This window comes from Acinonyx jubatus, chromosome C1 (genome assembly GCF_027475565.1).
Source record: "Acinonyx jubatus isolate Ajub_Pintada_27869175 chromosome C1, VMU_Ajub_asm_v1.0, whole genome shotgun sequence".
Taxonomy (NCBI): domain Eukaryota; kingdom Metazoa; phylum Chordata; class Mammalia; order Carnivora; family Felidae; genus Acinonyx; species Acinonyx jubatus.
The window spans coordinates 210,078,689-210,090,924 of record NC_069381.1 but is presented as its reverse complement, the minus strand read 5'-3'; the positions used below and the strand labels follow the sequence as shown (position 1 = coordinate 210,090,924).

Here is a 12,236-nt window from a genome sequence, read left to right as displayed (position 1 = left end):
TCAGAGAATTCTGAGCACAGTTACGGTTACCATTTCTTGAGTGTGTCAACCCTAGGTGTTTTAACCCACATTATCTCACTTAGCATCTAGAGAAGTAAGTGCTGTTCTTGCTTTTTTACAGACCAGGAAGCCGGTGTCTGGAGTGCACAGAGGCTTGTCTAAGGCCACACAGCCAGTGTGTGGCAGTACAAGCAAGGATTCTCCTCCAGGCCTCACTCTTCCTTGCCTTCCTTTGCCTTCTCTCTCCTTGGGAAGTGTGCTGGTTTCTGTGAGTGGATCCAGGCCTGGGGACTTGGGGAGTGCGGATGGCCACACACAGGCCGCATGGCTTACTGAGGTGCACTGGGGAACCCTCCCCACTCTGAAGGGACTCAGACCTTTCCTCCTCTCTCCCTTAGCCCTGGCCTGGCCCGGGTCCAGCCCAGCAGAGCCAGGGACAGGTGTCTGACGTGGAGAAGTTCCTAGGTAAGCATGGGCACTCTCCCCACTCCAAATGTTTGCTATGCCCAGCTCTCCATGTTTGCTGAGCCTGATTACTGGTGGACTCTGGGCTGTCCCCACTGCCTTCAGAACAATTCCTCTCTCCCATCCAATACCTTGGTGTCCCCAAGCTCATCTCATCCTCCTTGTCTGGTCCCTGCAGGCAGTAGAGCAGGGGGAGGGGTGGGGGTGAATGGTGAATGTTCCAGAAGCTGCTCAGGTCGTGCCGGTGAAGACTTGGCTTGGGGCAGCTGCCCTTCTGTGGCTCTCAGCAGGGTGAGGAAAGGCTATGGAGCTAATCATGTACTTCAGGCCCTGCGAGCCCTGCACAGACTCCAGGACCTGAGAGGTCTCCCGGCTGCCTCCCGTAGACCCCTGAGGCATTTGCAATTGTGCACAGTGGGGCCCTTAACACCCTGGTCTGGGCAGATGCCCACCAGCCAAGCCAGGAGACTGGAATGTACACCCAGAAAACCTAAGATGCATTTACTCCAGGCTTCAGCCCTGCAGTACCCCAGCGAACGTGGCCCTGGAGAAGCTCCCTCAGGATGGAGCAGGGAGGCAGCAGTATACCTACCATCAGTTCCGATGGGACATGCTGCCATGGCGGTCTTGAGCTCAGGCCTGAGGCTGGGACACCCAGGGCCCTCTGAACAGTGCAGGGGTGGCTATAGCCATGATGGCCATTGGGCCTCCCCTTCTGGGGGGGCTACCCCTGTATTTTAGCCTGGCATGGTCTTTGATTTCAGTTAATGTTGTGAATGATGCAGCCAGCTAAAGACTTCCTATTGGCAGGAACCGTTGTGTCTCTGTCAGGCAGAAATAGGTCCTTCCCTTTCCTTTCCTGGGCTCGGAGCACCTCCAATGAGTCCACAGTGGGTTTCAGGATGCTCAGAGTGTATGCAAAGTGGCGTGTGTGGTGGGAGTGTGATTCCAGTGACGGGGGCAGGGGTTGACAATGCTCATCACGTGCTAAGTACCACCCTGACCCCATGGTGGGCTGTTTCCCAGTGATGCTGCCTACCCTTCAACGCTCCTCTGATATAATAGCAGCTTGGACCTTGAAGGTTCTGGGTGGGGTCACTCATCTGGGGTGGAGTAGTTAATTCTCAGGGACACCCTAGAATTCTTTTCCCCAAGGACATCTGCCCCTGCACTGGCCTACAATTTCCCTGTGCCTGGGGTTGTGTTTACACGTGGGTTCCTGGGAAGGCAGGGCTTGTGGAGGCTCTGAGAGGGTCTGACTCCCAGTTCCCAAGGCCAGACAGTGACTCATGGGGGAAGGGGAGGCAGGGAAAGTCTGGGGGGAAGAAGGTCACACCTCCACTTGTCATCACATAGACTCTTTTGAGTGCTGGCTGCATGCCAGCCCTGTGCTAAATCTTTGCACTGATGTTTCAAGGAACACATGGTTACACATTCCACTGGGAAGGGGAGTCAAGGCACAGAGGGGCTGATCTCTTTCCCATTCACACTGCTCAGGCAGCCCTTCTGGGTCCTGGGACTTGGTATTTAACCCCTTCCAGTGCTTCTCAAAGTGTGATTCTTAGGTTTGGGGCCGCCTGGAGGGTGTTCCTCGAAAATGAAGGTTGCTGGACCCTGCCCAGAATAAATGAATCAGACCCTGGGAAGAGGCCCAGGAGCCAGCATTTGGGCCTGCAAGATTCATGTATGCAGGCTCCCTAGAAAGTTCCTAATGAAATAACTTCCAGCTAAGGAGCTGGTTGGAGGAAGGGACAGAGCAGGGAAGGGGCTCCCTGCTGGAGTTCACCTGTTTACAGCTTCTGGGAGCAGGAGGAGGCTGGGATTCCAGCACTCATGACTCTTACCTACAGTTCACTCCTTCCCCCTTGGGCACCCTGCGGTGGGGTGAGAGGGATGGAGAAACATTTGAATGGATGAGAGGGAGGGTATTTGGGGGTGAGGGAATATAGTGGGGGGGCAGGAAGGCAAGTGGGGCATGGGGCCAACACCAAGCTAGACTTTGGTATGTCCTTTTTCAGAAGGAAGTGAGGTGGGTGGCTGGGGAGGTTTTCCAGCAGAGGAGTGAGGTGTTGGGGGCTCCTACTGGGCAGTGGGAGGACAGACTGGAGGGAGGACGCAGGCTCCCGCAGCAGGCAGAAGTCCTGGGAGGGCAGGAGGAGATGCTCAGGGACCGGGAACCCTAGGGAGAGGGGTGGAGACTGTTGCCCTGGGACTTGGGGCCCCAGAGAGGGAGAGGAGACCCTTTGGGGCACGTGGACTTTCAGGTGCGTCTGAAATGTGCGGCAGGAGGAGGCGGGGGCTGGAGAGACCCCATAATAAGGAGTTAGGGTAAAAGCACGCTGGAGACCCTGGCAAGGGTGTGAGAGCTAGACCACTCGCACTTCGTGTCTCTGAGGCTCGGTTTTCTCATCTGTAAAGGGGTTGTTGTGAGGGTTCCGTTAGGGTTCCGTGGGAGTTCGATAATGGTGCTCCTGGGAGTGTCGCGCCAGACGCCTGGAAACAACTAGGGGTGGGTGTGGGGACCCCAGATGAGGGTGTCTGGGTCCAGCGATGCGGGGGGAGCACCGCCCCCTGGTGGCGGTCCCTTTCGGGTCACCCAGACTACAGGCGGGGCGACGGGAAGGGCTACTTGGGGGCCGGTCGCCGTCCAGCCTCCAGTCGACTGGTTCCTGGCGCCGCGTCTGGGCGTCGCTCTCCGCCGCCCGCCGCGCGCCTCGATGTCTCCAGCCGCTTACGGGAGGGTAGGTGAACGCGATACCGCCGAGGCCAAGGGCGCGGGCGGCTGGACGGGGCGCGCGGGCGGCCTGGGGCTGGGGCGCGGGACTGGGAAGCGCGCACAGAGGGTCTCCCCGGGGCCGTAGGGATCGGAGGCGCCCCCCTTCTCGGAGGACTCGCAGCCTCCGGGTTATTTCTTTTTGCCGGCCACGGGCGCTGCGACCGTTCCCGGTGGCGCAGAGATTCTCCCTCGAACCCTGCTCGGCGCCTGCGGGTCCCCAGCTCCTCCCCGCGGCTGCCCGCTCGGCCCTTGCCCGCAGCCTGGGAGGCGGGCAGGTGAACCGCCTGGATGGGTGAAAATGCGTTCCATCCCAGGGTGCGGGGATCAGGTGTGGGACTGGCAGGGAGGCTGGGGGAGACTTCTGGGTGGAGGTTCTGGTGAGGAGGAAGACATTCCGGATTAAGAATTCTTGGGGTCTGGGACAGAAAAGGACCTAGAAAGGAAGTTGAAATGTGGCCGCGCAGGTACGTGGGCAACGGGGATGCCCCAAGCCCCCGTTGGTAAGAGGAAATGTAGGTGATGGAATAGGGAGACGATCCAGGAAGAGAGCTTGAAAATCCGAGGTTGCCCTGGGGAGAGGGGTGGTGGCGATGGCGGGCTCGGCAAAAAGGCTAAGGAGGACAGTCCCCAGCTCCTGGCCTGTCCCACCAAACCGTCTGCCCAGCCGAATCTTGTTTCGGCCCCTGTCCCATCTCCCTTGGACGGTTCTTTTTTACATTTGTTTTTTAAAATATTTTATTTTTGAGTGATCTCCACACTCAGTGTGGGGCCCACGCTCGCAACCCTGCACCCTCTACCTACTGAGCCCGCCAGGTGCCCCTCCCTTGGACTAATCTTCCGTTTCCACGTGGGAAGTAAGGCTAATGTTCCTATGCGTTGATCTCGAGCACCTAAAACCAGGCACACCCCTTACAACTTGATATGTGTTCCCTCATTTAATCTTCACAGAAATTAGGGGGTAAGCTTTGTGGACACCCCCGTTTCACAGATGAGGAGACTGAGACACAGTGAGGTGAGGTCACAGCTAAAGTGTAGCAGAGTTGGCATCTGACCCCAAAGCAGCATGTTTGGCTCTGTGGTCTGGGTCCTTACCACTATATCCCACGGACTGGCAGAGATAGGGACCCAACAGAGGAGAGGGGGCCCCAGAACTAGCAGGGTCACGGTTGTCAAATATTTCAACGTTTAACAGCGCAGGTGATAGGAAACAGGAACACGAACCAGCTTTGGGGTTAGCATTCTAGTTTTTAGCCTTTGACCCCCTCGCTTCGTCCCCACAATGACTCAGTCCTCCTTGAGAGATGGCTGATAACCGGGCCCTTCTGTGTGTCAGGCAGGCCCTGAGCTAATACCTTTTGTAGCTTAAACTCCCTGCATCCTTGTAATAAGGAGACAGTCAGAAAGGTTCCCCTACAAATGGCCACATAGCCCAGAACTGAGGAGTTGGATTTGAATCCGGGCGGTTGCTTCCAGAGGCCTTGTTCTTAAAAACCGTACTGACAAGATACTGCATGTTGTGCCCATTTTACAGACACCCAAACCGAGTCCCTCTCCCAAAGTCCAGGGCTTGAAAGGGGACAGACCCAAGGGGAGACTGCTGACCGCAAAGCCCATGCTCCGGAGGATCCATTGTTTATTTAAAGCTTCGGTGGATTGTGAAATTCATAACTGAGTCCTGCTTTTTAAAAATTTTTTTTAATGTTTATTCATTTTTGAGAGACGGAGACAGAGTGTGAGTGGGGGAGGGGCCAAGAGAAAGGGAGACACAGGATCTGAAGCAGGCTCCAGGCTCTGAGCTGTCAGCACAGCGCCTGACACGGGGCCCGAACCCACAAACTGCCAGATCATGACCTGAGCCAAAGTTGGACGCTTAACCGACTGAGCCACCCAGGCGCCCCGACCGAATCCCACTTTTATCATTTCCAAGATGTACATTTTTACATCTCTGAAATTGTTACACACCTTACAACGGATGACGGTTTTTTGTTTCTCAGTGGTACGTAAAATAACCTTCCTCCTAGTGTTGCCGGCACCTTTGGTTTAATGAATTACCAGGGATCTCTGAGTGACATTTCCGGGGGGTCTCTCTCTTCTGTTCCACAGACTCCTCTCTGCTTCAACTGCTCCATCCTCCCTGGAGACATGTCCCCGACGGAGGCAGGGAGCCCAGTGCCCTGCAATGGCAGTAGGGCCTGGGGGGTCTTTGGCCCTGAGGACTTGAACCTGACCGATGAGGAACTGAGACTCAAGTACCGGGGGCCCCGGCAGACGGAGCTGTTCGTGCCCATCTGCGCCACATACCTGCTGATCTTCGTGGTGGGCGCCGTGGGCAACGGGCTGACCTGCACAGTCATCCTGCGCCACAAGGCCATGCGCACAGCCACCAACTATTACCTCCTCAGCCTCGCTGTGTCGGACCTGCTGGTGCTGCTCGTGGGCCTGCCCCTGGAGCTCTATGAGATGTGGCACAACTACCCCTTCCTGCTGGGCGCTGGTGGCTGCTACTTCCGCACGCTGCTCTTCGAGACGGTCTGCCTGGCCTCGGTGCTCAATGTCACCGCCCTGAGTGTGGAGCGCTACGTGGCCGTGGTGCACCCGCTGCAGGCCAGATCCACGATGACTCGGGTCCACGTGCGCCGCGTACTCGGAGCCATCTGGGGCCTTGCCGTGCTGTGCTCTCTGCCTAACGCCAGCCTCCATGGCATCCAGCATCTGGAGGTGCCCTGCCGGGGCACGGTGCCCCACTCAGCTGTGTGCACCTTGGTCCGCTCGCGGGCCCTCTACAACCTGGTGGTGCAAATCACCACTCTGTTCTTCTTCTGTTTGCCTATGGCCACCATCAGCGTGCTGTATCTGCTCATCGGGCTTCAGCTGCAGCGGGAGAGACTGCTGCTGCTCAGGCAGGAGGCCAGGGGCAGGGCCAAGTCCAGCGAGAGCCGCAGGTTTCAGCGGCCGCAGGATCAGGGTCGGACACAGGTGACCAAGATGCTGTGTAAGTGTTGCGGTGGGGAAGAGGGACTGAGCCAGGCCCTGGGTAAGGGGCTAGAGCTTCCAGGACCTGGGGGCTGAGTGTCTGGGTTTGAGATGGGGGCTGAGTGTGAAGTTTGAAGTCGTCACCGCTGCCGCCCACGCCGCCCTGTGTGTGTGCACGCACCTGTGCGATTACTCTGTAAGAAACTCAAAGATAAACGGCAGGATGGGCCACATAATTTGTGGGGTCCAGTGTGAAATGAAAATTTGGGGTCCCTTGTTCAAAAATCATTAAGACCGTCCAGGCAAGCGGGGCACCTCGGTGGCTCAGTCGGTTAAGCGTCTGACTCTTGGTTTTGGCTCAGGTCATGATCTCACGGTTCGTGGGTTCGAGCCCCGTGTTGGGCTCTGTGCTGAAGGTGTGGAGCCTGCTTGGGATTCTCTCTCTCCTCTCTCCTTCTCTCACTGCCCACCCCCCACTCGTGCTCTAAATCTCTCTCTCTCAAAATAAGTAAATAAACATTAAAAGAAAAAAAGACTGTCCAGACAGCAATAATCGAGCATAAACTAAGCCACGAAGCCTAGGGTCCTTCTAAGCTTGGAGGCCTGTGCAGAAGCTGGTGCTGGTTCGTGGAATCAAACCACAGACAGGGCTGGGGCATGTGGCTGGGTTCCAGGATGACAGAGCTGTTTGTGGGAGCTGGATCTCCAGATCTCTCATCTTTGCTCCTAAACACGTCTTGGCTTTGTCCTTCCCTATAGCAGCCTGGGAGGCATGGCCATGGGCACAGAATTCCCCTTTCTTGAGGAACTGCCCTATTCCCTTAATGGCTGTTGAAAAATCCCAGGGAAGGATTCCAATTGGTGGGCTTAGGTCATAGCCTGCCCCTGGCCCAGAGTGCAGGATGCTGAGGTTTGCAGTCCCCATGGATTCACGTGGTGGGATCTGGGGGGAGCAAAATTCCCCAAAGTAGGGGAGCAAGGTGTTGGAGAGGCAAGATGATAAATTCTCTCCATGCTATATCTCTGGTTCCTAGGGGACCACAGGAATGGCCACCGCTGTCTAAAAGAGTCTCATCAGGGGGCATATTTGTGAAGGTCAGGGCAGAAGTGTGGATTGGGGCAGGCCATGGCAAGCCCAGCTGGGTTGAGGCTCTGGGTGTTACTGTCATCTAGATCTGGCTCTTTTTCAAAAACAGTGGCCCTGGGGAAGCCAGACAAAATGACACTAAGCCAATCACTGATTTCGTCCCCATCCTGCCCTACCCTAGCAGGGTCTGAATCAGGTAGGTGGGGTGAGCCAGGGCAAGACAGAGCTAGTGAGACCCTGGTCAAAGCCGTGGGATTATATAGGGGACTGCCCCATTCCCAGTGAGAGATCCACTCATCGTGCCCTCCAGAAAGTGTCCCAGAGCCCAAGGCCACTTGTGCTGCTCCCTAAAATGAGGCTGACCCCAGAGTTCCAAGCTTGCCCCTCAGCTCTGTGAAGCCTGCATTGCAGACCACCTGCTCCCTGCCCGTTCTGCCTCTGCTTTCTACTTCCTTCCTTGTCCCGTGGGGGTCAAGTCTGCTCAGCTGGGATGGCTCTCCCCCTGGGAAGTTGGGGTGCTTCCTTAAGCCTGCCTTGCTTGCTGGCCTGGGGCTCTGGCTTTCTCCTTTCCCCACCTCTCCGGCTCCTTCCCCCACCTTTACTTTCTGAGGGCCTGGTGGGGATATTGTAAGCAGCATCCTGATGGAAATCCTGGATTAGGAGGGAAAACCGTGCTGGGGTGTGGTGGGGAAGGCACTGCAGGGGAAAGATAGACAGTCACAGAAGCAAACACAAGAAATAAACAGAAATCGAGGCAAGCCCATGAAAGAGACCCCAGGAAGGGCGTGGCTGGTCAACACCACAGCTGGAGGGAAGCTCTGGGAAGCTGGGTGAACTCTTAGAGTCACCTAATTCCAAACTCTGTGGTGAGAGAGCCAGACTGGGCCAGTGTGGCTCAGATGTCCACACCTGGTCCAGTTGACTGTGGCTGGGGGGCGGGGGGAAGGGGGGTAGAGCACACGCCCACTGCCCCGTCAGTGACAGCGGTGGGACCAACCTCTCTGAAAGGGGTGATGAGGCCAGGGCGGGCAAACTTCTAGAAAGTTCCATATGGACGACGGGCGGGGGTGGGAAGGTGAAAGTGGGCAGCCTACACTGAAGCCCAGGGAAGGCGGTTAGTTGAGAGGACTCTGGCAGGCACCAAAGTCTCCCCTCTGTGTCCCTGCAGTCGTGCTGGTCGTGGTGTTTGGAGTCTGCTGGGCCCCTTTCCACGTCGATCGCCTCATGTGGAGCTTTGTGTCCAGCTGGACCGAGGGCGTGTACCTGGCCTTCCAGTACGTGCATATTATCTCCGGCGTCTTCTTCTACCTCAGCTCCGCCATTAACCCTGTGCTTTACAACCTCATGTCGAGCCGTTTCAGGGAGACTTTCCAGGAAGCCCTGTGCTTGGGGGCCCGGCGCCGCTACCACAGGCCCTGCCACAACTCCCACAGCCTCAGCAGGGTGACCATGGGCAGCACCCTGTGTGACCTGGGCTCCCCGGGCACCAGGGCCCACCCTCTGACTGAGAATGGTGGCCGAGAGGGGCAGCAAGAGACTGACCCCTTCTGAGCGGAGCCTCGAAGCAGCTACACCCAGAGAGACCAGAGTGCCACATGCAGTTTTGGGAGCCACACTCGCCTTCCTCTGCTGGGGTGTCTTCCTGGTCTGTCCCCCTTTGTGCCCGTCCCCACTTCAGCCTCTAAACTCTGAACTGGCACCTCAGTGATTCCTACCCCCACCCAAGTTTTGGAAGGAATATAACGTTGCTATCTGCCCTCCAGAGCCCCAGGCCCACAGGCAAAGTCCTTCTTCTACAGAAACATGGCAGCTGGTTAACTGGAGGAGCCAGCTTCCATCTGGGCTCTCCCCCACCCTCACCCCCATTTTCTGAAATGTTTTCATTGGGTCCCACCTTTCCTTCCCACTTCTTGTTGAGATTCTGCAGGTTCCGGCCCGTTCCGGCCCTCTAAGCTCTTGGCCTGTACCCGGGGCCCCCTCCAGCCTGGCCCTCCGTGGCCCCCGTTCAGCTCGTTCTGCTCTGGATCTCCACCTGGTGGAGTCGCTGGGTGGCAGGGGTGCCGGGGATCCGGGGGACCTGGTTCTGGTCTCAGCCCTGCTGCCACCACCTTGCAGCGTGACATCACCTTTCCAAGCCTTGGTCCCTTGTTTGCAAAATAAGAGGGGCCCTGACATTGTACAGTGTCACACGTTGGCACTTTAGCCGCGGTTTTTTGGTGCGTGTGCTTAAGTCACTGCTTGTAACAAAACTGATGGAAAACCCAGGATCGACAAGGCAGAAATTACTCTGTATTTCCTCACCACCCTCCAGCTCCTACTCCCTCCCTGACCTCCATGTCCGCGCCGCCCCCACCCCCCGCCCCTGCCAGCGCACTGAGAGCCACTCTAGGCATGTTCTTTGCTTGACAGCAACTGAGGGTCAGCGTGTGAGCGAGGCCCCTGCCTGCCTCAGTCCTCGCCTCCACGTGGGCTGGTTGGGGGGCCTGAGGTGGGCAGAACCCGGGCCTGGCTGACCAGAGGATTCCGGAGGTAAGAGACATGGGCCAACCAAGGGCAAGGAGTGGCCGTGAGGACAGTTTTGCCTGGGGCTCAGTGAGGGAAGAGCGACCAGGGGTAAGTATGTAAGTCCTGAAACGGAACCCCATCCCAAATGCTTGGGGGCTGGTGCCGTGCTCAGTCAGGACCCACTCGGTTTCTGGAACTTGACCTGTTACAAGTCTGTGGACCCCATCCCTTTCCTGAGACAGGACTGCTGTGGGAGGACTCCCAGCCTCCCTGGCGGGTGCTGCAGGTGCCCAGAGTGAAGAAGGCGGCGTGACGCAGGTCTGTTGCCCAGGTTCTCCCTGTGACGTGGAGAGATTGTACAGGTTGTGCACAATGTTCTGGAGGTTTTGAAATTCAATTATAAAAATGTCAAATGCTCTTGGTAGAAAAATTGGAAGGTACAAACAAGCAAAAATGAATGAATTTTAAGTAATTAAAGACCACCTTTGCTGGGGCCGGCAGGAGGGGGAAACGGGGAGTTGTTTAACGGGTACAGGGTTTCAGTTTTGCAAGATGAGAACATTCTGGAGATTGGCTGCCCAACAGTGTGACTGTACTTAATACTGAACTGCACCCTTAAATGGTTAAGATGGTAAATTTTATGTTATGTGTATTTTGCCACAATTTTTTTTTTTTTTAAAGAAAGGATTAAGGCTAGGGGTGCCTGGGTGGCTCAGTCAGTTAATCATCCGAGTCTTGATTTTGGGTCAAGTCATGAGATGGAGCCCTGCGTCGGGCTCAACACTGGGTGTAGAGCCTGCTTGGGATTCTCTCTGTCCCTCTCCCTCTCCCTCTGCCCCTCCTCTGCTCACATTCTCTCTCAGCACAGGAAGGAAGGGAGGAAGGATTAAGTCTAAAGGAAAAGAGGAAAGTTAGAGACCACCCATAGCTTTACTCTCCTGAGGTAACCACTGTGTGGAAGACAGACGGGGGCCTTCAGAGAGAGGGGCTTGTGAAAAGAAGCAGCACAGAAGGTCGCCTCTGAAGTGAGCTCCCGGGGCTCCGGGCTGGCCAGGGGGAGCAGCCAGGCCCCGGACTCCAGGCTGGAGCCTGCGGTTCCCAAAGACTAACCGTGGGCTCCCAGGGGCCTCTCTCAAGCGACTGCCAGAGATGACCTATGGTCCCGAGGAGCTTGGGCCAGTGTGTGGTTATGGGAGGTCTGCTGCAGAGCAGTGCTGGGCTGACTAGGGAAGGTGGAGACGTGACTTATCAGAAGGCATGGCTCCCCTTAGTGTAAACTCGATGCCTGTCTCTCAAGTGTCTCCCCAGCGTGTCAGTGGCTGGGTCCCATTTGTCACAGGTCGCCAGTTACCATGGAAAGTGGAAAAAAAACACTCTGGGCTCTGCCCTGGAGCAAAAGGGATGGAGGTGGAAAGGCCAGCCAGCAGGATCCCACTCCCCGGCAGTGAGTCCCCTGTGGCAGGCCCTTCTGCACCAGCCAGGGTGGGGCAGCGTTCCCCGGAGCGCCTGGGGCTACTCCCAGGCCAGGGGTCCCCAACTCTTCTTAAGTGTCTGGGGTTTCTGGGGCTCGAGCCACCTCCCCTCCTGGCTACGGTCACCCACATCCCTCCTCCTCTGTGCTCAAGAGCTGGGGCTCTCTCCACTTCCTATCTACTCCACTCCTTTTTTAAAAAACAGAGAGTGCACATGCGTGAGGGGGAAGGCCAGAGAAAGAGGGGGACAGGGGATCTGAAGTGGCTGTGTGCTGACAGCAGAGAGCCCGATGCGGGGCTCAAACTCACAAACCTTCAGATCATGACGCGAGCCGAAGTCGGACGCTTAACCGACCGAGCCACCCAGGCGCCCCTCCATCTATTCCACTCTTGCCATTATCCTGGGAGGCATCGAAGGCCACATGGATGTCCCACTGCTGCCCTGTTTCAGTTCCTGATCTTTCCTTCAGCTCTGGAGACCTCTCCTCCACCCCGCCTCTTGGTTCCTTGGTGACCTCCTCACTCCCAGGACCTCCAGGAGTTTTCCCATTTCTGGAAGGGGGAAACTCTTGACCATGACAGCCTCCTTCCTGCTCTTCCCCCATGATAGATTTATTCTTCTACCTCAGCCAGCCTTCCTCGTTCTCAACTGCTCTGCTTTCCTCCACTTCATCAGCTTCCTCCCATCTTCACCTCCCTTCGGATGTGTCCTACATCCCATGGTCCTTCTCTGCCAGGTCACACACAACCTTCTATGCCAGAATCTCTAAGCGCCAAGGTGAACATGCTGGAATCATCCTTCTCAGAAGGTTTATTTTCTCTGGGAATTCACAGTCCCAAGACTAGTCTCAACAAACAAAGCTGCATTTTCCCACTCTTCCTTCTTTTAAGTATCTATTCAGAAAACGTAAAAGACAGGGGCCGCCTGGTGGCTCAGTCAGTTAAGTGTTCAACTCTG

The 12,236-nt window shown here is 56.5% G+C and overlaps 1 protein-coding gene across 1 annotated transcript; it reads left to right on the top strand.

Moving 5' to 3' along the window:
• Positions 1-2,848: 2,848 nt before the first annotated feature.
• On the top strand, positions 2,849-10,432 carry NMUR1 (neuromedin U receptor 1). Its single transcript, XM_027047943.2, has 3 exons — positions 2,849-3,206; positions 5,345-6,233; positions 8,470-10,432. Exons 1-3 carry the CDS (start codon positions 2,994-2,996, stop codon positions 8,850-8,852), a joined length of 1,485 nt encoding a protein of 494 aa, XP_026903744.2. The 5' UTR covers positions 2,849-2,993; the 3' UTR covers positions 8,853-10,432.
• The last annotated feature ends 1,804 nt before the right edge of the window (positions 10,433-12,236 follow it).